General features: G+C 36.8%; 1 protein-coding gene and 1 long non-coding RNA gene across 2 annotated transcripts in view; one reads left to right on the plus strand and one right to left on the minus strand.

Annotated features, from left to right (window-relative positions):
• Positions 1–12,684, plus strand: part of LOC134676608 (myb-like protein X) — a 37,003-nt gene extending 24,319 nt beyond the window's left edge. The window contains exons 10-13 of the mRNA XM_063535002.1: positions 907–1,020; positions 10,088–10,213; positions 11,105–11,233; positions 12,563–12,684. Coding sequence (XP_063391072.1) covers positions 907–1,020; positions 10,088–10,213; positions 11,105–11,233; positions 12,563–12,684 — 491 coding nt within the window. The remainder of the gene's footprint in view (positions 1–906; positions 1,021–10,087; positions 10,214–11,104; positions 11,234–12,562) is intronic.
• Positions 12,685–14,507: 1,823 nt separating this feature from the next.
• On the minus strand, positions 14,508–20,774 carry LOC134676465 (uncharacterized). Its single transcript, XR_010099932.1, has 4 exons — positions 20,055–20,774; positions 19,211–19,303; positions 17,211–18,681; positions 14,508–17,048 (listed from the first exon to the last, which is right to left on the minus strand). It is a non-coding gene; the product is annotated as an uncharacterized LOC134676465 (long non-coding RNA).
• Between the last annotated feature and the right edge of the window lie 2,441 nt (positions 20,775–23,215).

Raw genomic sequence — 23,215 nt, forward strand, 5'->3', positions numbered from 1 at the left:
TCTTGAGGAAGGTTTAGGTGTATAATTTGTTAACACATTCACTGCCCCCGACGCACATGTGCGTTCGCCGTCATACAAGTTTGTTCCTAGGCCACGCCCCCTGGCAGTGAATGCGTTAAATTTGTTGTTTGTGCGAAGCCGGGGCGGGTCGCTAGTAACTTTAATAAATTTTCAAATAGGTATGTAGGATAAATGGTCAATTACTGACTACCGGCTAATAATTGGCCACCCTAAACTAAAAGTGACAAAACAGTGGCCAGTTATTGACGAATGACCCTACATATACTAGCCCCGATGCAAATGATTTCGTCTAGTTCCGCGCGACAATTTTGTTTATTTTAATAAATTTTACACATGAACATATAATGACCCAGTAATGGGAACCATAATAGCAATGTTTAATGTAGTTTATTTTGATCGTATAATAAAATTGCATGAGACTCTTATTGCTGAAAAAAAGGACTTTTAAAAAACGTTGTCCAAATCATATTGTCCTCTCCTACAGCACTGCTGCATGCATGGGGTCGAAACAAAATTTTCAGTACATTGGCAGAGCCCTATTGCTTTCCCTGGTAATAGCCCTTTTCACAGATGTTGTAATCCTACCCGTCAAAAAAAAATCATTATTTTTTTTCTTTCAGTAAAAAACGGTATTTCTTGTATTTGGATTTAGTTATGGCAGAGTATTACCATATAAAATTAAATTACATTAGTATAAGCATTAAATATTAGCAATTTTTAAACGAAAACATTATTTTTGAACAAACGCGAGAACCTCAAAAAATGGGGTCACCTGACGAAAACATATGCATCGGGGCTCGTAGACAGAATGTTTATACTACAAACAATAACAAATATCCAAATTCGATGTGTGACAAAACTTGATGTATTGATGTGATTTCCCAGCCCGGTCGTGGCATTCGCTCCGGAACCGCTACCTGCGCTACATCCTGCCTTCGCTAGGCCAGCTGGCGCTGCCGCCATCCCAAGTGTCGCGGCTACGCGCCGCCGCCGCCGTCGGTAAGTTGACTATACAAGACATCCTCCAGACTGAACATAGTCGCGCTACCCCCTCTGCCACAAATATACGGTAGTAAGTGTATTCTTTGATATAGGGCGCCTTAAATGTCGCACTTCATAGCACCAGGCGTAGCTCACACCGCGATTTCGTCGCGTCGCTACAAGTACATGCGGCCCACACCAATTTTGGTGTCTAGCAGTAGTAGTTGCCGCGCACAGCTACGGAACGGACGCCAGCTCGCGCTTGCGCCGCCTAGCGGTCATAGACGCGTTTTGTTAGAGAGTGAACCTTCTGTATCTATAGTTCGTTTTTTTTAGCATTAGAAAGAACTCCACAGAAGCAAGCGTGCAGTTTTTATCAGGCTCTTTAATTGTTAATAATTATTGAATTATCTAATGTAGCATGGTCAATACATATCATTTACTTCAAATTATTACCGCTAAAAGTGCCGGATTTGGAACCACAAGCTTACTTCTGCGAAGTTCTTTCTAATGCTAAAAAAAACGAACTATAAGGACTGTATCGTTTATTATAAATACAAATAAAACCTGGTCTAACTGTTGACGTGTGTATTATTTTGTATTACTATGTTCTTAAGGTATACTCTGGGGGTATTTTTAAGCCATATCTGATATAAGAAGGTTTTACATTTATTTTATTTTAGGGACTTTATGATGATTTTAATACCGTCTAGCAATTGTAATTTGGACAAGCCTATCGAGCTTAATTTGAGACTATTTCACCGATTCCTTGGTACGATTTAAAGAAACAAAAGGTTAATATGCTGCCAAAATATGCCATCTAAGTGTCCTTTTCATGATTGCTCAATTGAACATCCACAGAATAAATGTGGTGATTTTTTATCTTTACATGAAAACGACTTTTTATGCAACATTTTGGATGCCCGTCAATTTCTGACGCCAGCGAAATGAGGGAAACAGCTAAAAGAATCTACCGAAATCCAAAGCCTAACGGACATTCATGGCGTTGAACCATGGCTAGAACAGGTCGATAGAAACGCTCCATGATGGTTATATTGTATACCAAAGTCGGGGTTGTCGTAAGTAACATGCCATATTCTCTAAAAGGCCACCAAGCACAGATCCAAAACTTTTTTTCCAACTAAAAGAAATGATTAGACTATGCCCAGATGTTTCGCTTTACGAATCATATGTAATTGCTGTTTACATAGTACGATTTTTTTTGTGTAATATCTCGTCTTGTTCGCAAACCGTAAATTTTCTTGTAGTATTTGTCCAAAATCGTTGTAGTTACTCGGGAGGATTGGGTAAATATTGTCCAAACCATATGCTTTACGTGATCTCCCAGGACGAAATGTTACTTATTATTAAAGCACTAATTAAACTATATGTGTAATTTTTTAATAAAAATATAATACCAGAAAAAACGGCTAAGTAAAGTTGTATTTATAATAAACGATACAGTCCTTAGTACTATTATTTATTCAGTGATAGCACTCGCTCGGTAACTGCCTATCACTATATCCTGCCGTCGCTGGGCCAGCACCCTACCTCGCAAGCGTCACGTCTACGCGCCGCCCCCTTGGACACAGGCGCGGGCGGCGCCAGGGGGGAGCGGGGCGCAGCTAGGGTTGCCAGATCGAAAGGCGCTATTATCGTGAAACAATATCTATTTTTCGGGATTTTGGGACTTAAGTCGGGAAAAAAAATTCATACAAATTAAAGTAATTGTATTAAAAACAACGATATTTTACTTTATTGGCATTACGTCAGCTCGCTTGCTCGACGACAGTTCGGAACTTGAAATTATTGTTTTATAACGTGAAGCTGTTTTTCGGGACAGTTTACACTTTGTCGGGAATCGGGAACACATGCTAAAAATCGGGAGAATCCCGCCAAATCCCGACCATCTGGCAACCCTAGGCGCAGCTGTACCCCTAGAGATTAAATATTACATACAATGTATACCCCTCCTCCCTTCGGCCGTATCATTTTGCCTCCGATCAATATTCTTTTAGCCCCGATTAATTTCTTCCGAGCCCTGATTAATTTCTTTTAGCCCCGTTCTGCAGCCAAATGTAACCAGCTCCTATTTGAGACATGTAAATCCCCATCTGGTACCCGGTTACCAAATAAAAGTATTTTCACCGATTCACCTTCGAAGTCACGAGTTTTCTTAGTTAAAATAACTAGGTAGATTTTTGAATTTAGCACCCGAATCCACACCAATCTTTCTTTAAGTAAAATTTTCGACAAATAGCGGCTGAAAATTAGTTAGTTAGAAATATATTAAAACCCAGGTTTCATAAAATAAAGAGTAGTTAGTTGGGTTAGTTATAATAATTATATTCATTTTTATAACTTTTTCACGCCAGGCCAAAGGAAATCGTACGAACATTTGAAGCCTGAAGAGAAAGTGAATAACTCGGTGGCTCCGTCGTGCTCGCATCTTACTTGTACGAAATAGGGTAATTCGCCAGTAACTGGCCACTTTTAGTAACTGGCTGCCCTAAACTAAAATGAATTCTATTCACCTATAAATAGAATTCATTTTAGTATAAGGCGGCCAGTTATTGAAACCTGAAAATGAATTCTGTTTATAGGTGAATAAAAAAAATTAAAGACAACATATGGTCCATATATTTGTTAGTTATTGCTTATAATTTATGTTAGCAACAACAGTAATTTAATAAAATAATGTATAAACAAGAGTGACTTTCAAGTCAAATCAAATCATAACATTTATTTTCAGGCTACTAAGGCCCATAGATACATACCTTACAAACTAACATATATATACAATAATAAAAATTTTAAATACTAAAAAAATCATTTTCGTGACTTTGTCCCCTGAGCCCTTGCCCGTAACAGAGGACAGTTTATTTGCTATCATGTTTAGAATGCCGTTGGTACTCCCGCGCACTCTGTCGAGCAGCAGTCTCAACTAGGGTTGCCAACTTTTTATTGGTGGAATATAGTATTTTCCAGAATAAGGCATCAAAAATATAGTACATTTAAAAAATATATAGTACTTTTATATAAATTACTACTGTAATATACGTTTAATCGGAAATATAATATTTTAGCGTACTATATATTTTATAAAATAGTACGTTTGGCAACCCTAGTCTCAACAGCATCCTAAACGCATTATTGTATTGAATTCATTTTTAGTTTAAGGCGGCCAGTTACTGGCGAATTAACCTAGATATCTAATGAGTCTTAGAAGTAGAGTAGAGTTGGAGAAGTAGCGCGTGAAAAGATTTCAAAGATCACTCATACATGCGAAAATGATCTGTGTTGCAACACAGACACACACACATTTAAATCAAAATTAAAACATTCTCATTTTGACGCACACATATATATGCCTTTTTACGTTTTTTTGCACATTGTGCAAGGTTTTTGACAGAGGCGTAAGTTACTGTAAGTAGTCCAATTATCTATGGTCTCAGCTATAGTGGAGTAAACTAGAGATGCAACGGATAGTTGTTTGGCCTGACCATCGGCCGAATATCCGGTATCTGGCCGCCAAATATTAGGCGGCCGGCACTATACCTACATTTCGGTTTTTCAGGTGCGCATTGTGCAGGTTTGACCTGTTTCCTAGTGAACGTTCGCGCGGACACATTTCTAGGTTCGAAATGAGTTCGCGTGTAAGTCCGTGTAATGTTTAAATTGTTTTAAAATAATCAACAAGTACGATTATGACCGTGACTGTTTCTTAAATACAATTTGTTTACTCCGAAATCAAGCAATGTTTCTATCCGGTATCCGGCCGAATATCCGGTGCATCTCTAGCATAAACACACTTATCACTGTAAAGTTAGCTTAGACAGACTACAGATGTAGTGCATAGTTATTTTCCATCGAATTTTCACGGAAACGTACGAACGTGTCTTGCTATTTTAGCGGTATCGTCTTGAGTCGTCCCATTCGTTTTTCGTCAAGTTCTTAAATTAGGCCTATTCTGCTTTCATCACTCATTCTACATTGAAAGCCACCGACGATTGTGACGAACGTAGAATGAGTGACGAAAGCAGAATAGGAGTAATTTAAGAACTTGACGAAAAACGAATGGGACGACCCAAGACGATACCATTTTAGCGGCACAAAAACTACTGAGAATACTGAGATTGACTGAAGTAGCATGACAGATATGATGGAAAACATTTATGCACTACATCTGTAAATGTTTTTAACATTTAGAAGTGCATAGAGAGTAGAGATGCACCGGATATTCGGTTACTATCCGGTATCCGGCCGGATACCGGATAGTGACCTAACATCCGGCCGGATACCGGACAGTAACATTGTAGGCCAAGCAATAAGAAGTTATAGAGGGAAATGCTAGGAACACAATTTTTGACTACGTAACTTTGTTTGGACTAGTTAGGAGGTGAACATATCCAAAGTCCCCGGCCCTAGCCCCGGTGCTGGGGGGTAGAGGGTGGAAAGAAGGTCTCATTTTTCGGTTTTTCACTTATATCTTGGAAACTTTGCGTCTTAGCGACATGACTACTAAGACAAACCAAAAGCTGATAAAATTTGTTACAAGTTTTATTCAGTCAAGTTTTTCGATATCTTGAATAGTTTTTGAGATATCCGCTCTTGAAAGTTTATTTAGGGCTTTCAATTTTATCTTGATATCTACATTAGTGACGCTGCTAGACCGTGTTTGGTATCATTTTCGTATAAATCGGGGGTGCAGAATTCAGTTTTGGTATCACATTGACACCATTCCTAAGAAAAAACATATAAACTTTAAACAAATACCTTTTTTTTTAATTCCTCTTCACGCTTAAATCGCTCAACCGATTTAATTGAAATTTGGTATACAGATATTTCGAGTCCCAAGACAGGACATAAGATACTTTTTATCTCAATAATCATCCTTTAAAGTTGTGATTTGGAGTATGGGGGGAATTCAACTTCGTCGACGAAACTGAATTCCTGAGGTTAATACTGCTCAAGGTAAGGTTTGAAGTCATGTTTGGTATCATTTTCATCTAAATCACAGATGTACTTATTCCGTCCTAAATTTCATCTAAACCGGTTCAGCGGTTATTGACTCCCCATACAAACTTCCACCCCACTTTTCACACCCTCAAAAGATGCTTTTGGTTATTAAAACTATCCTATGTTCTGTGTCGAGACTGAAACTATTTCTATACCAAATTTCAACGAAATTGGTTCAGCAGTTTAAGCGTGAAGAGGGATTTAAAAAAAATATTTTTTATAATAGTTGGTTTTACTTCGGAATAGTGTCAATGTGATACCATAAATGAATTCAGCACCCCCGATTTATACGAAAATGATACCAAACATGTCCTAACAGCTTCACTGACGTAGATATCAAGATAAAATTAAAATCCCTAAATAAAATTTCAAAAGCGGGTATCTCAAAACTATTCATGATATAGATATTGAAAGGGAACGAAGGGCCTTGTCGGTGCGGGCAAATATTATTATTTATTATTATTATTTTATTCAAACAAAATTTTATACAGTCTGACAGTATAAACCAAATCACTGTAACAATTTAGAGTTTACTTATACGCTACGGTACACAACACTTTACAAACAGTTTTATAAAATACCACTACCATCCATCGCCTCGCAGTACCTCAGGCAGATACTACATACACTTGCCCATCGACTTGCAAACAAATCACATTCAGGAGCCCATGACAGAAGCGCGTTTAGAAATTTTAGAGCGCGAATGAGAGGAGATTTTAGGTGTGCTGCAGTACGCGTTGCTGGAACTGCAAGAAGGTTATGGTGTCTAGGCCTAAGTTCCTGCTTGGATAGGAAAGGCACAGAGAGCCTCACTATCTGTGCCACTAGGTCAGGGCAGTCGGAATCTCCGCGCAAGGTTCTACAAGCCACTACCAGAAGATTATGGTTCCGCCTCACTTGCAGAGAGTTGAATCCCAGGGATCCTAACAAAAATTTTGTAGGGTATAAAAATGGATAGCGCTTGTAAACATTTTTGTACAAGAATCTTAGAAATGCCTTCTGTACCTTTTCTAGAAGCAAGGCATACGTACTTTCAGCGGGACTCCACACTATGCTAGCGGGTTCAAGCTTACTCCGAACAAGGGCAGTATAAAGTAATTTAATTGCCTTTGGGTTGTTAAAGTCGCGAGCATTCCTAATGATGAATCCCAGCCTTTTAAAACAGTCGGCAGCCAGAGCCTCAATATGATCACGAAAAGTAAGTTTGGTATCAAAGATAACGCCGAGGTCTTTTATAGTACTTACGCGAGTTATTACTTCGGATCCAAGCAAGTATTGGGCGTGAAGTGGTTTCAATGAGCGAGTATAGGATAAAACACAGCATTTGGAAACATTAAAAAACAGTTTATTTACTGTGCTCCAATCGACTACAGCCTCTATGTCCGCCTGCATTGCCTCGCAATCTGCCACTCCTTCTATACCGCAGATAAGCTTCAAGTCATCGGCATAAAGAAGGCATCTTGCGTGTTTCAGCACAAGTTCAAGATCATTAATCATGATTCCAAATAAAAGCGGGCCAAGAATAGATCCTTGACTAACGCCTGATCTTGTTGGATAGATGGAGGATATGAAACATCCGTGCTTTACAAATTGTTGCCTACTATGCATATAGCTAGCAAACAGTTTGAGAAGCCGAGGAGAAAAACCAATGTGAGCCAGTTTACTGAGCAAGACATCGTTATCGACTTGGTCGAACGCCTTTTTAAAATCAAAGTAAAGAACATCAACCTGTTTTCCTTTATCTAGGTACTCAGAAATAATGCTTGTAGCAGTTAAAAGATTGGTTTCGACTGACCGCTTTGATCTAAATCCATGCTGTGAGTCGCATAAGAAAGGTCTAATCTGGGGAGAAATCAACTTCTGCAGAATAGATTCAAACAGTTTTGCACAAGAAGACAGAATGGCTATGGGTCTGTAGTTTTCCACGCGGGAGGTATCTTTGGTTTTGGGAATAGGAGTAACACGTGTAAGTTTCCACTTGCTTGGATACACTCCGGTAGATAGAGACAAATTTACTATGTGATGAATAGGAAGGGCAAGAAAATCGATGCATCCCTTAATCACAAATGCAGGAATATTGTCTGGCCCCACAGAACTTCGTGGCTTCAAGCGCCTAATGGCAGCTTTCACGTCCTGAGGGGTAATCAAATCAATGTCCACAAAGTTTGCAGACTTTGACTCATTGTTGTTATTGGCTGCGTTGTGATCAAGTAAAGGAGCATTAGGTAGGAATACGCTCGCGAAGTAATTTGCAAAAGCTTCAGCTGCCTCCTTGCCAATATATTCTTCTCCGTTATAGTTAACAGAGGCCTCGAAGCCACCCTTTGATTTTAAGGACCCCACATGTTTCCAAAAAGCAAAAGGGTCATGACAAATTTTGGCTTGAAGGCCATTCATATAGGTATCGTACGCATGGATCAGTCGCTGTTTTATATCCGCTCGCAGCTTTGAGAACTCGTTATAAGTAGATACACAACCCGTACGTTTCCACTCACGATGTAGTTTAGCCTTGTGAATGATGTCACTTATTATTTCACTACTAAACCAGACCGGATATCGCCTAGTACGTTTTTTGGAGCGCGTTCTCCTGGGAGCTATAACGTTAAAAATGCTATACACAATGCTATAAAATATATCTACGGCTTTGTCAACATTATGAGAATTATACACCTCTTGCCAGGATACTTCAGATATTAGGTGATACAGTAGGCCGTAGTCGCCTTTAACAAAATTCCAGTCCAGCTCGCTATCAACATTGCTTGGATCTATGTATCCAGCTATAGGATTCTCTTGATTTGAGACGAGGTGGAAAGCTATATCTAGTGGAGGGTGGTATGCATCACATCACTAGATATAGCTTTCCACCTCGTCTCAAATCAAGAGAATCCTATAGCTGGATACAAATATGATAACACGAAGGTTTGCGGGTTGCTCCGGGGGGGTAAAGATCACTCTCTTTAGAGCGTTCTGTACTTCCCTGTATACCTGCAGCCTTTGGGTTCAGTATTCGCAACGGGCTTATAGGGCCCTTCGAGTCCAATATAATAACGCGTTCCGGGTGATGATGGGACTGCCTCGCTTCTGTAGCGCATCAGGGATGTTTGCTGAGGCGGGCGTCGATTGTTTTCAGGCGACCTTGCGTGTGCGCGCCGCATCCCTGGTGCGCCGGGTGCGGGACAGTCCCAACACCATCTTGAGAATGATAGCGGAAAAGCCAGACTGTCCCATAATGCTCCACTGTGAGGGACTACATTCCCCTACAAGTGTGATACAGTGGTAGCAAAAATTAAAGAGTTTGGCTAGCACTGTATATCTTGTGTCAATTTTAATGTGTATATGTTGTGTTTATGTGTAATTCTTGTAAGTTTATTGTTTATTGTTGTGTATTGCTATGTGTGTACGTAAATCACATGAAATAAATAATTTTGAATTTGAATTTAAATATCGAAAAACTTGACTGGATAAAACTTGTAACTAATTTTATCAGCTTTCGGTTTGTCTTAGTAGTCATGTCGCTAAGACGCAAAGTTTCCAAGATATCAATGAAAAACCGAAAAATTCGACCTTCTTACCCCCCTCTACCCCCCAGCAGCGGGGCTACAGCCGGGGACTTTTGATATGTTCACCTCCTAACTAGTCCAAACAAAGTTACGGAGTCAAAAATTGTGTTACTAGCATTTCCCTCTACAACGTGTTTTGAGCATTCATTTCTTGACCTATTGCTTGATTTGGGAGTAAACAAATTAGATTTAAGAAACAGTCACGATCATAATCGTACTTGTCTATTATTTTAAAACAATTTAAACATTCCACTGACTTGCCACGCGCACTCATTTCGAATCTAGAAATGTGTCCGCGCGAACGTTCACTAGGAAACAGGTGAAACCTGCAGAATGCGCACCTAAAAAACCGAAATGTAGGTATAGTTACGCTAGCCGAATATTCGGCGGCCGGATTTTGGATATTCGGCCGATGGTCAGGCCGAATATCCGGTATCCGGCCAAACAACAACCGTTGCATCTCTAATAGAGAGCTTAAAGATTAACTGATGGTTTTAACTCGCCAGGTAAGATAAAGAGTCAGCCCCGGCGGAACTCCATATTCAAAACCCAGCGCGTGGTCAGCGCGTCCACCGTCGGACGGATACGGTTCCGGGCCGCGTCCGACTCCGACGCGGATTCCGATAAAAAAGGTTAGTCTACCATTATTAGTATTTATTATTGTGGTGTTGTGGGCCTTTGAGTGTCGCATCGACCGGAATTGACCTATTGTGACGGCCCACATTGGTTCAAGAGCGGAATAAAGTCCAAATTTTACAGGTCAGCTTTAGTCATTCGTATGTCTTAAATCTAAAAGTAGAATACTTGTGTAGGTCTATCGTGAAAGGATTTTAATTTTGGTGTATTATTTATTAGTAAATTAATAGACCAAAGTACACGATGCTGTACACATGCCAATGTTCCCTTAAAAAACTTGTTTATTGCAGGTCATATATTTCTGAAATCGGCGCTAAAGTATACAAAATATTTATTTTAGTTACAGGAGCATATATTAAGCTATTTATATGTTATATAATATTAGTGACTTTGTGGCTTAATTTGAGTATGGCTTGGGCGAAAACGACATAGTCATTATTTTGCCAATTTTCATTATTCAAAAGAGTATTACTTTCTTCCGCCAGCGTCCGCTCCATCGAAAAATAGCACAAATGATAGCTTAAGTATCTGAGATAATTACTAAATTGATTCCAACTGCCGGGGCCTGCAAACATTTGAATAATGACCATATAACTAATGAGCGTACTTAATGTAAGGAAACATCTTAATGAGGTTAACACCTTAATGGGGGTGATTAATAAATAAATATCTTGATTTTGGGTATAAAATGCATACATTATTTTCTTCTTCTTCAGTTACAATTATCGATTCGAGAAAATAACACTGTTTTTTTGCGTTATTGTACCTACTTAGTAGTTATGGGAAGTTTCAGCATTTCAAATGCAGAGTTAGTTGAAATTGCTATTTCAAGTGACCGAGATGTGCATAAGTGTATTGAAAGCTCATGGAATGTATTCTACACATAGCCTACAACAAGTCATTTTGTAAATGGAGTACAAATGCAGTCACACGGCCACAAAAAGAAGCAGAAAAGAATAGAATTCAAAAAGAGTTGTACGAAAGATTGGGTTTGAAAGTTGACTTCGTCAAGCAAGGTATGGGGTCATCTAATGATGGTAATACCTCCAGGAGATTTTTCAGTAACCCAAGTTTAGTTGCAGAGATTACAGGGGTAGAAAGAAGTGATTCACCGGTTTTCAGTAATATTACAGGCAATTAACTCTGGTGCCACAATAGATGCTGAAAAGTTTGGAGATTACTGCAATAAAACAGCTGAAATATTCGTTGGCTTCTACGAATGGTACTATATGCCAAATACGGTACACAAAATACTGACCCATGGAAGTAAAATAATATCCGCTGCTGCTCTACCGATTGGAATGTTAAGAAGAAGAACCCCAGCCGAAGAAGCCCAGGAAGCGCGGAATAAGGATTATCGTCGGTACAGATTGTACCATTCGAGGAAATGCTTAAGGGAATCTGCGAACGAAGATATCATAAACTTGCTTTTGACATCTTCTGACCTTTTTATTTACAGCTTAAGAGCAAATAATAATTATAAGAAAACAGGACGAGAGCACGACGAAATACAACAATTTATTGTAGAAAATTATTAATTTAAAGCCTTTTTTATTTATTTATACTGTAATTATTTTTATTATATACTCAATTTATTGCAATTTAATTCTGTAAGCCATTTTTGAATTATTATAATTTTGTATTTTTAGTATATTTTTGATGATTTTAATATAAATTTCTAATAAACAAAACAAAAATTTATTTATATTATTTATTTTACCTATTTCTATCGATAAAACCACATTACACACGTTTTATAATCCCACCTATTCTTAAAAACAATTAATTCCGCGCGCCCATACAACCCGAACCACTGTGCGGCCCTTTAATAGTTATTTGTTTTATAAGAGGGCAAAGTTGTTGTTTAACCGCTCGTGCTAATATTGATACCCGAGCAAGCGAAAGATTCCAAAATAGAACCACGAGCGTAGCGAGTGGTTCGAAAAATGGAATCTTGAGCGTTGCGAGGGTTTCACAGCACGAGGGTTAAACAAAATTTGTCCCCGAGTGAAACACAAAATTTTTCACCACACCAACCCGAAGCAAATATTAAATATAAAATATTAAACAAAATCAAACCAAGTCAAATCCAAATGAATGTTATTAAATATTTATCATCCAAAATCATCATTTAAAAGTCAATTCAATCAGGAAACATACGATAACAACTCAAAATTTGCATTTGATTACTTTGCCTCAAATGTGAATAAAATGCAACTTTGCTATCAGTTTTTGAAGCGCAAAGTAAGCCTTTCCGAGCTGGTGTGGTGAAAAGTTCATTACTAATGCCCGTTGCATCCAGAAAGTTCCACATTCTTTGGGCCGTAATGTTCTGTACCTCATAGGGTTGCACTACGTGTCGCCTAGGTACTTCTTTTTGACATTAGTGGTCCACAAGAGCAGAGTCAACCATGTTGATGATGATGATGATGATGATATCCTGTTATCCCTCACCACAGGGACATAGGGGTCTCAGAACGTAGGAAGGAAGGATGATAGTCAATCATGTTAGTAGTGCATAATTATTTTCCATCGTTTTTTCACGGAAACGTACGAACGTGTCTTGCTATTCCAGTCAGTCTCGGTACAAAAAGTACTGACGTTGACTGAAGTAGCATGACGAATACGAACGTTTCCGAGAAAATACGGTGGAAAACAATTATGTAATACATCTGTAAGCCTGCTTTTGGATAGGACTAAAAGGACGCAAATTTACTCTTTAATTTCTTTTCCACCACCCGCCGCCATTTTTTTCTCGTGAGTGACTTCATAGCATAAATAAATGTGAAATTTGTTACGACGGCGAAAAGTTGCACTGCACATTTGCCCTTATTGCACTGATATTATGACGTCACAAGAATGGCGGATGCTTTTTTGGCGCGAACATTTTCTTTTCATCAGAGATGTGAAAAATACTTTATAAAAAGTATTTAAATACAAAATACAAATACTTCCTTGATAATACTATTTCAAATGCAAAATACAAAATAGTTTTTGAATTTGTATTTAAATACAAAATACGAAATAGGTATTTTCAAAATACTTTTTAAAAATACAAATACTTTGCGATAAAAGGTACTCTGAGTAGTGAATACCTAGTCTGAATTAAAAAGTATTACTCGGAATTTCCGAGTTGAAAAGACTCTCTTTATTCTTTGAAATCAATCCTCTATCTAAAGTGCAAATTTCTAGTTGTTTGCTCATATTACCCGGTAGGATGTAGGTATGGATGATGGTTTTTAACGGCCAACTTTTAAAGCATTAATTTGTAATGTTTTACAGCTAGTATAATGCCTCTCGTTAGTGTGATGAAAACGTCTCGTTTGTGTTTCACCAGGGCAGAAAAGTTTGTTCTCCTCTCGTGCCTTGAAACCCTCGCAACACTGAAGATTCTACTTTTTTAACCACTCGCTACGCTTGTGGTCATGTGCGACGTTACTTTAAACAGATTCAACAGTTCCATGTTAAAAGAATGAGAGAGTTGCCAGGATTGTAACATCAGAAGAGACTGTAACTCCTACCTTAATTACCTACCTACTATAAAGTATTTTGTATTTTGAAAATAGAAAATAGGTCCCAAAAACTATTTCAAATAAAATACAAAATAGTTTTCTTCAAAAGGTATTTAAATACAAAATACAAAATAGGTATTTTGCATTTTGTATTTGCATTTTAAATACAAGTATTTCAAATAAGTCACATCTCTGCTTTTCATATAGCAATATTATTATCAGGAAATAAAAATACTCGCTCGTATAGCTATCGAAGCTCGTAATCGCTAAACATAGTTGCCAATTTCCATCGTATAATAATTCGATAATTCTTTTCCATCGTTTTTTCTCGGAAACGTTCGTCTTTGTCATGCTTTTTCAGTCAACCTCGGTACTTTTTGTTCCGACACTGACTGAAATAGCAGGACACGTTCGTATGTTTCCGTGAAAAAACGATGTAAAATAATCATGCACTACATCCGTGTACACATCTCGGGTAGTAAATAAGAGTGGCTCAGATCACATGTTAGTCGACAAGTTACATCAGATCTGTGACTTATTTCTTTACTACCTAGGTAATCTGTAATATAATATTTCCCACAGCGCCCTCGCCGCCGCCCCCGCCGCGCCGCCGCCCCGCTCCCTCCCCCGCCCCCTCTGAGCCCTCCCCCGCCCCCGCCTCGCCGCCCCGCGCGCCGCGTCTGCGCCCGCGCTCCTCCAACGTAAGCGCAACGCCCACGCCTAAGAAGAGACGGATTCATCACTTATAAGAAGAATTAATCAGATTTATGTTGTACAGTCACCTGCAATAATATGTTACACAACGAAGGCCGCAAAAATATCTGACACGATCTTATTTGTAGAGCCATAAGTGCGTGTCACATATTTTTGCGGCCTTCGAAGAGTAACATATTATTGCAGGTGACTGTACAATAATACAATTTCATGTTCATGTTGTACGTATTGATATATTTAAATTATCTAGGCGCCATTCGTCTATTACGTAAGACGATTCAAGGGAGGAGGGGGATCGACTATGTGTTTTTTTACAATTGGGTGGGTCTTGGTAGTCCTTATGTAAGATCAGGCGTGACTCACTCCGCGATTCCGTCGCTTTGCTACAGGTAGCTAAAAGTGCATCCGTTCGGCCCCAATTTTGGGGTTTGCCATAAGCCGCGCGTGGCGCTGTCGCCACCTAGCGGCCATATCTGTGCTGATCGTAACAGACGCGTTTTGTTAGAGAGTGAGTCTTCTCTTCTGTACCTAGTACTATTATTTATTCTGTGGTAAGATCACAAAAATGCTCAAATATACAGAATGATTTTTCACATTTCTGACCATACTTTGAAGGTTTCGTTCATAATAATGTTATCGCTTTAATATTTTGAGTTACGTTAAGTTACATAATAAAATATATCTTTACAGTACATATGGTGCTGCTTTAACGCCCTAGTGCGATAATTAGCACTATACAGTCTATACATGCGTATGTCGAAAATTAAAACGGCCATATGTAGTATATGTACTATAAAACGTTGTACAATACACGTGCGAAAAGGTAATTAACAACTCGTGTCGATTTAAAACACTCCTTTCGGTCGTCTCTCAATTTATCGCCGCTCGATGAGTTTTTTCTACTTTTCGCACTTGTGTCGTAACAACGCTCTTACGTAAGTGCCAACTAAAACGAAAGTTTAGTTGTTACTTGTATTATTGTAATTGTATACACGGTGTAACATGAGTAAACCGAATAATTTTAACAGCGTATTCCTGATCATATTTAGAGACAAAAATGTCATATAAACTTTTTTGATTTTCGCCTAGTTTCAGAGATATTATTAATTTAAAAAAAACAAGTTTTTATTGTTACATAGTGTAAAAGGCCTTCTTGATGGTGATGTTGCTGCTATGGGACGTAGTCTAAATATCCTTATTGATAGCTATGTCAAAAAGTGACAAGTAACACTGTAAAAAGTAGGTTCTACGAAAAAATATTTTTTAAATCAATTTTAAGTGACAAGTTTGCCAATAACATTTATTTTTTATGTACAAATACACACAAAAAATTGAAAAATCAAAACAAAAAATAATTTTTTTTTGGCGAAATTGACCTAAACTCATTACATTTTTTACTTCTTTTGACCTCAGAAATGCGTGGTTAAAATTATTCGGTTTACTCATGTTACACCGTGTATACATACATACTGTAAGCGCCATTTGCACTATCCCACTAACCCGGGGTTAAGCGGTTAAGTTACTGGTGCAAGTCGCGCTAATATATAGAATACTGTCAAAAATTCAATGCTCATGTCACGCTACTGGTGCGTTGGAGGTGTTTTAGGTACCTACTTTCGAAAATAATTTTGAAATGACTCGTAGTGATAAGTTTTTGTTAAAAGTGATTTTAGGTATGACGTGAAATTGTCGAATTACTAGTACATAATGTTTTGGGGTTACACTATTTTTTTAAATACCCTAAAGCACCCTTTTTCAGACTGATACAATTTTACATAGTTGTAATTTTATAACTTGACTTCACATCAAGAAACATTGCAATTAAGACCTATTTCCAATGACTTAAGGTCTAATTTTTCATTTGAGGTTTTACTTTTTTTTTGTATATGTAATAATGACTAGTATTTTATTTTAAACTGTTTTCATAAAGTGATCTATCGGTATTTTGTCTCGTATCTCAGTTTATTGTAAGTATTGTAACGGTTCATAGATAACGTTATATATATAGATACCTAAAGTTCTATGAATCCTATAACCAGATGTTATTAAGAGAGAATGTCTGAATTTTCTTATTGGTAAATAATTAAAAAAGTACACCTAAATTAGAGAACGTTCAGAAACTTTTATTTAAATTGTAAATATTTATGTAAATAAAACATACATTCAATGTTAAATCATAGAGATTTTATAATGTTTATGATTTGCTATCATGCTTCATTAAATAAATGTCTATACTCTGTATATTTAAGTATTTAAATAAAAGTAAACAAAATCTACCCCCAAATGGCTCCTTAAGCCAGTTGAGGGTAGATGAAAATATTACATGATCAAATAATGTAGGTTAAAGTCAAGTCGTTCAGTAACAGATCCAGGCAGGTATTTGGTTGGTTAACCAATAAATGTTATAACTACCTAAAATGTAAAAATTGTTTGTTTACTTTTATTTAAATACCTAAAGATACAGACTATAGACACAGATTTTCAAAGAAATCCAGTCAGTTCAAATGTGAAGTGTGGCAGCACCACAAACTTCAGAATACTTACTGCTTATTTTGACTTTAGTTAGGTAGATTCGTGTTTCGAAATTGTATACCTATTACCTAGGCTTGTAAAGTAAGAAGCGTCTCAGATCACATGTAATTGTTCACAGGATATATGACGTCTTTCGAAATAGTATACCTATTACCTGGCCAAGTAAGAAGCGTCTCAGATGACATGTAATTGTTCACAGCATATATGACGTCTTTCGAAATAGTATACCTATTACCTGGCCAAGTAAGAAGCGTCTCAGATGACATGTAATTGTTCACAGCATATATGACGTGATCTGAGGCTTTCTTATTTATCTACTGTATATCAGTGGCGTGCCTAGGGTTTTGAAAGAAAGAAAGAAAATACATTTATTTACGTCAAACCAACAACTTAAATTACAAATTTAATATAGAGACATAGACGTTAAATAGGACCCCCACTCAGCGTAATGCTACGACGGTAAGCCGCAGCGCTGATTTGGTGGGGACCTAACTTATCACTAACTTAAAACTAATAAGAAGAAAATCAGAATTGATAACACAAGTTTTGGAGTAGGGCAAGCCGAAAGATATCTTTTCGTAATAACTGTCCAATCTTCACTCTTCGGACTCTAATGCATCTGCTTGTATATACAATTTTCCTGTTCGACAAAGCGGGAAAGCGGCAACTTCGTTTAGCGCAGTGGGCCGAAAGTTGACGCTTTCCGGCCGGAGAGCAGATTTTTTTTTCTCGATAGTTGTGAAAGAGATGGAACATTGAAATTAATTATGCAGGAGGCATGCATCCTATTAGACTGTTATAAAGTGTAATAAATTTATGTTGTTAAACTTTTTGTAAGGTGTAGAGTAAAGCAAGTGCCCTTGGATGTCTGTATCGATTAGCATTGATTTGCGCGCCATCTCTGTACTTATTCAAGAGTTAAGATCCATAGCGCATTGTTGAACAGTTGCGCGGTTTTCAACAGATGGCGCTTATACAGATAAAATAATATAATTATTAAAGAAAAAAAATTGGTTGTTCCACATTGACTGCTGATCTAACAACTAACTAGAGTTAGACCAAGATAAGTCTGCAACGATTTTGATAGCACACCGAGCACACGCAGTGCAATGTTATTTTAGACGTCAAACTTTTATGAAATAAATTATGACGTATAAATAACACTTGCTCTGCGTATGCTATCAAAATCGTTGCAGACTTCCCTTGGTCTAACTCTTACACGGTAGAAAAAATCTATGGGCCCTGGAAAACAACTACCTTAAAAATATTTTACGTGAACATCTTTGCATTCAGTTTTTTTATTTTAAATTTTCCATAGGTACTAATTGTAAATTGAGCTATCTCAACGTTTCAAGGTCGATTCCCTTCAGGGCCCATAATGTTTTCCGCCCTGTAGGTGTAAGCGAAAAATATTTATTAATTAAATTTTTGCATTACCTAGCAGAACCATTAAAATAAAAACCAACATCTCGGTTTGCTTTGTGTAATTTTGAACACTATTATGTTATATTTGGAATAATACAAATAAAACAGTTTTCATCGTTTATTTATTTCGACGACGACAGCGGGGCGGTGGTATGTTTTCACCCATGATCTGAACTGATTTTAATCCGCAATTGAGAGGGTCATGAGATGATATTTCTTGCAACTTGTCAAAGAACTGGTCCACATTTACTATCCTCCTGCCATATTTTGTTTCATGGCCACTGAAATTATAGAAAATTATTAATAAAAAAGCAACAAATTAATTAAAACTACTTTTTACATATAGGCTAAAGAGACTATGTCACTTTTCTAAAATTTGTTTTGTTGATAAAAACTAGCCAAGTCAAATCCTTTATAATTTCAGGATTTTCTATACAGCACAGAACTTGGCACCCATATAGATCTCAATTCTTTTGTCAGCAAGTTAAAAACCACACAGTCATATTTTTAATATTGAACTTGGCTTTCATTTCACAGTTATGTTTTTGTTGGGATGCAATTGTTCACTTATTTTGAAGCATTGAAATATATCTAAAGACCCTTATGGGCACTACACTAAAAATGGTGCTAGTTCAGCGGTGTCACTCACAAATTCAGGACCAAACATGTAGTCTAACCAATCGCGTTGTGGCGTTAGACTGCAAGATTGGCTCACTCGTGACATTGACACCGCTGTACTGGCCCAATTATTATCGCCCGTCTTTAGATATATGTCAATGTTTTGAACCCAAGTAATAAATCTTTACTTACCTTTCAGGGCCAGTAGGTATATTTTCATGTGTTATATTAAAATCATTGCCTTCAGTGTCATCACTCGAATTATCTACATGAGCAGAAGAAAATCTGTAACAATGATAAATATAAACAAGCTGTAATCAAACAAGTACCTAACCATCATGCTCCATTATGTATCCGACTCCATGTATGACTCTGAGCCAAAAAATGTTTGTAATTTGACTTATTTACAATTTCCTGCTTAAAACAAGTAAACTCAGTTAAATTACAGATATATAGGGACCAAAGTTATTTACATAGCCACCAGACACAGGACCTATTTCACAAAATTATTTACTTGTAATTACTTAAAACGAGCTGCTTAGGGCCAGTACAGATGGACTGCAACCCAACTGCAACTTGTATGGAAACTGCATGCTGACATTGCATTTGGCGTGCAGTTCCCATACAAATTGCAGTCAGCCTGTACTCTGTATCTGCCTTACTCTAATTTTGAACTGCTGACCAAATAAAACTTACGGTTCAGGTGTAGTTGAACTATACTATAAAGATTCCATGCAATTCAATTCTTATTTTGTTAGGCAATACATAAGGAAATTATTCTTTTGTACCTAGTTATTGCTCAGTAAACGTCAAAATTCTATGAAAATTTGACGTATAAATAACACTTGCTATCAAAATCGCAGCAGACTTTTTTTGATCTACCTAATTCTATGAAACATGCCCTGCTAGACTAAACCCCTCGTATGCGGCCTGTAAAACTGATCATTGAAAGTAACTTTGATAATAAAAACAATATTCTCACGCACGGATCCATGTCAAGAGGGGTAAAAGTATGTTATTGTCGGTAGGTACTTACTGTGCAGCGGCTTCGTAACGACATTTCAGAGCATGTTTGCTTATATGTATACGTTTTCGCTTCAAACAACCTCACTGATGCACTAGATAGGTATTCGTCCTTTCTTGTGTCCTTTTCTAAGGGATTTTCAAATAAAAAGTACGTACGCACACGTACGTTAGTACGAAACAACTTGCACCACACAAAACACTAAGTTCAATAACAAATAACAACGAATTATAACAAGTAACAGGAATAAAACAATACTGAATCGTCGTGGGTCGTGGAACGCAAGACAACAAATAATGGCAAGCAAGATCAGTGATGCCAACTCCGATTTTGAAAAAATGCTAGACTAATGTCTAGATTATGCCAAAATAATGCCAAAGATTTTTGAAACACCTATGCTAAAAAAATCTAAAATATCACTTGAAATTACACACTTAAAACACATACTTTTTTCAAATTTACCGCCTTTTTCTACTGACAGGATCTGTTTGACCAACTTGATATAGTCCGTTGACCATCCGTACACAAAAGTCAAAATTCATATGAAAATATGAACCACATAAGGCGATGGCGCATATTGTTGCTGCCAAGTTGGTGCAAACTTGGCTTAGACTAAATTATGCTAAAAAATATGCCAGATGCTAAATGGAAAATTTAATGCCAGATCTGGCATCATTTATGCCAAGTTGGCAACACTGAGCAAGATTGACTGACAAGTTTTCTCATAGTAGGAGATCCATAGACATAATATATATATAGACGTAGTCTCAGCGAGCTGTCCACAGTGTTTCGTCTAGAACAAGCTAGGTGGACAAAATTATTTTTTTGTGTTTTTGGGTAGTATTATGGTTAGTATTGCTTAATTAAATATAATTTACTAAAAATTTTAAAATACCATGAAAAAAAGTAAAAAAATTAAAATAAAATATATATTTAAATTAATTATATATTTTTTTGCAAATAAATTATTAACACAATAATAAACAAAATTTTACAGTTCATTAGATACATTATTTTCATAGTATTTACTTTAAAATATACAAAAAAATAAAAATGTAATATAGAAAATTAATTAAAACTTAACTTATTATTAATAATTAATTTGTTAATTATTAATAACTTATAATCTGTTCTAACTCATGTATTATATCAGAATAATAATTGTTTTCCTTGTTTTGCGTAAGTTTTTTAAAGTTCTTCTGAAGGAAATAACACGCTTGTACCTTTTGCATTGGGCAAATAATCATATGATGAATATTTATGATAATCAGCCTTCATTGACCACATTTTAGTCTGCTTGTAAGTTTGTATTTGTCGATTTTGACTCAATATAATATGCTAATGCCTCATTAACACTTAGCTGCCTAGAATTCATTGAAGTACCTACTGCTGTCGTAAGAACAAGACTACGTTGGCTTATGTGGACTTTCTCTAATATTTTTTAACATTTTTGCCGTGTTTTATTTGCTGCCGATCACGAATCAATCGGGATTTCGGCAGCAGTTAAAAAATAGGTACGTAATTGTACCAGATCTTTAACTCAGCGTTTTTTCCGTTTTAAAAGGGGAACTTTTGAAGTTTAATTTGGGTCTTCCTGCAGGATTAACATTTTCAGACGACGTTGATGCACTTGGTCTAGTTATGTACACTCGTAATTCTATATTTTGGCCATCCATACCACTTTTAAACTTTTTCACAAATTGCTTCTTTAAATCTTGACGCACTATTCCACTTGGTATTCAGTTTTGATGAATAACTGGTTAAAATATTTTTTAACCGTCTCTCAGACTCTTCTTTGAAATCTCGTAACTCATATTTTACCAATATAAACTGATAAAGGTGGAAATTTTAGTCGTTTTTCCCCTTATTTGTCCATTCTTCAAAAACCCCTTCCTTAAAATAGAGAGAACGTGTTCTGCAAAAAAAATGAAAAAAAAATGTTATGCAAATTTATGCAAAATGAAATATACACCATCATAAAATAGAATTATGCAAGTAAATAATATCAAAAATCTAGACCGGTGTCAAGCGGTGTCAAGTATTTGCTAGTCTATCAAAGTTCTAAAATGAAGAAAATCTCACCACGTTTTTAAGTGCATATTTATTGCTCTATACGAGCATTATTACAACTGATATGAACATGTTTTTATGAAAAATATAAAGTGCTTACCTTCAGTTATAAGATCTATCACCAAACCTTTTCATAAAATAACGTTTTACTTGTAAGAGATGTCGTTGAACGCATCACAAAATTGCAACTGATTAAATTGTGCAATTGCACTTACCTCATTAGCTGACTTCTGCACCCTATGGCTCATAAAATTAGAAAGTTAGACATAATCTATTAATGGGTTTGGGGGTTTCAACATGTTGTTTATCATATCTAATGACTCATTAGAGATAATTTGATAACGACTTTTGTCCACCTAGCTTGTTCTAGACGAAACACTGTGCTGTCACTGTTGCCACTTTTGTTTAGTGTACGATTAACAATGAGGCCCACGTTGCTGTAGCCATGTCGATAAAGTCATATCGATAAACTATCGACATTTCTTGCAATTTTAATTTTACTTCAAAGGCTTAACGATACCTAAAATATCCAAAAACGCTTTTATTCTTTATTGTGGTTATCAGATCACAATTTTATAGTCACGCCCCAGCAGGGAACCAAGGGAAAGTTCAGATATTTAATTAAAATACATAAATACCTCCTAAAATAGGTGTTCCGCAATAATTGAATTATATTATTATATTATAATATATTCATTCTCCATTACCATTTCAATAATGTTTATGTTTAACGAAGATATTGAAGCTTCAATTAATCGCTATTTCGTTCCGCTGTGTAGCGTTTATCGATATATAAAATGATTAAAATCGACTTTTCACATCCCTAAAAGAGCACACATATACGCTTTTACGCACACATACACAGGGTGGGCGCATCAAGAAAGGCAACACTTGATTTGAAGTCCGCCTTGTCAACAGTATGGTTGTCCTTTTTTGACAAACGGCATTTTAAAAGAGCGAGGTGAGAGAAATGATACTAGTTGCTGCGTCGTGAAAGAGAACAGAAAAGGTTGGGCCCTTGAGGAGATCCCACATATAGTAGAAGAGCCGGCCGCAAATTTTCTAACCGACTTGATACCACGATGAAATACACAATGGGAAGC

The sequence above is a fragment of the Cydia fagiglandana genome, chromosome 24 (genome assembly GCF_963556715.1).
Source record: "Cydia fagiglandana chromosome 24, ilCydFagi1.1, whole genome shotgun sequence".
Taxonomy (NCBI): domain Eukaryota; kingdom Metazoa; phylum Arthropoda; class Insecta; order Lepidoptera; family Tortricidae; genus Cydia; species Cydia fagiglandana.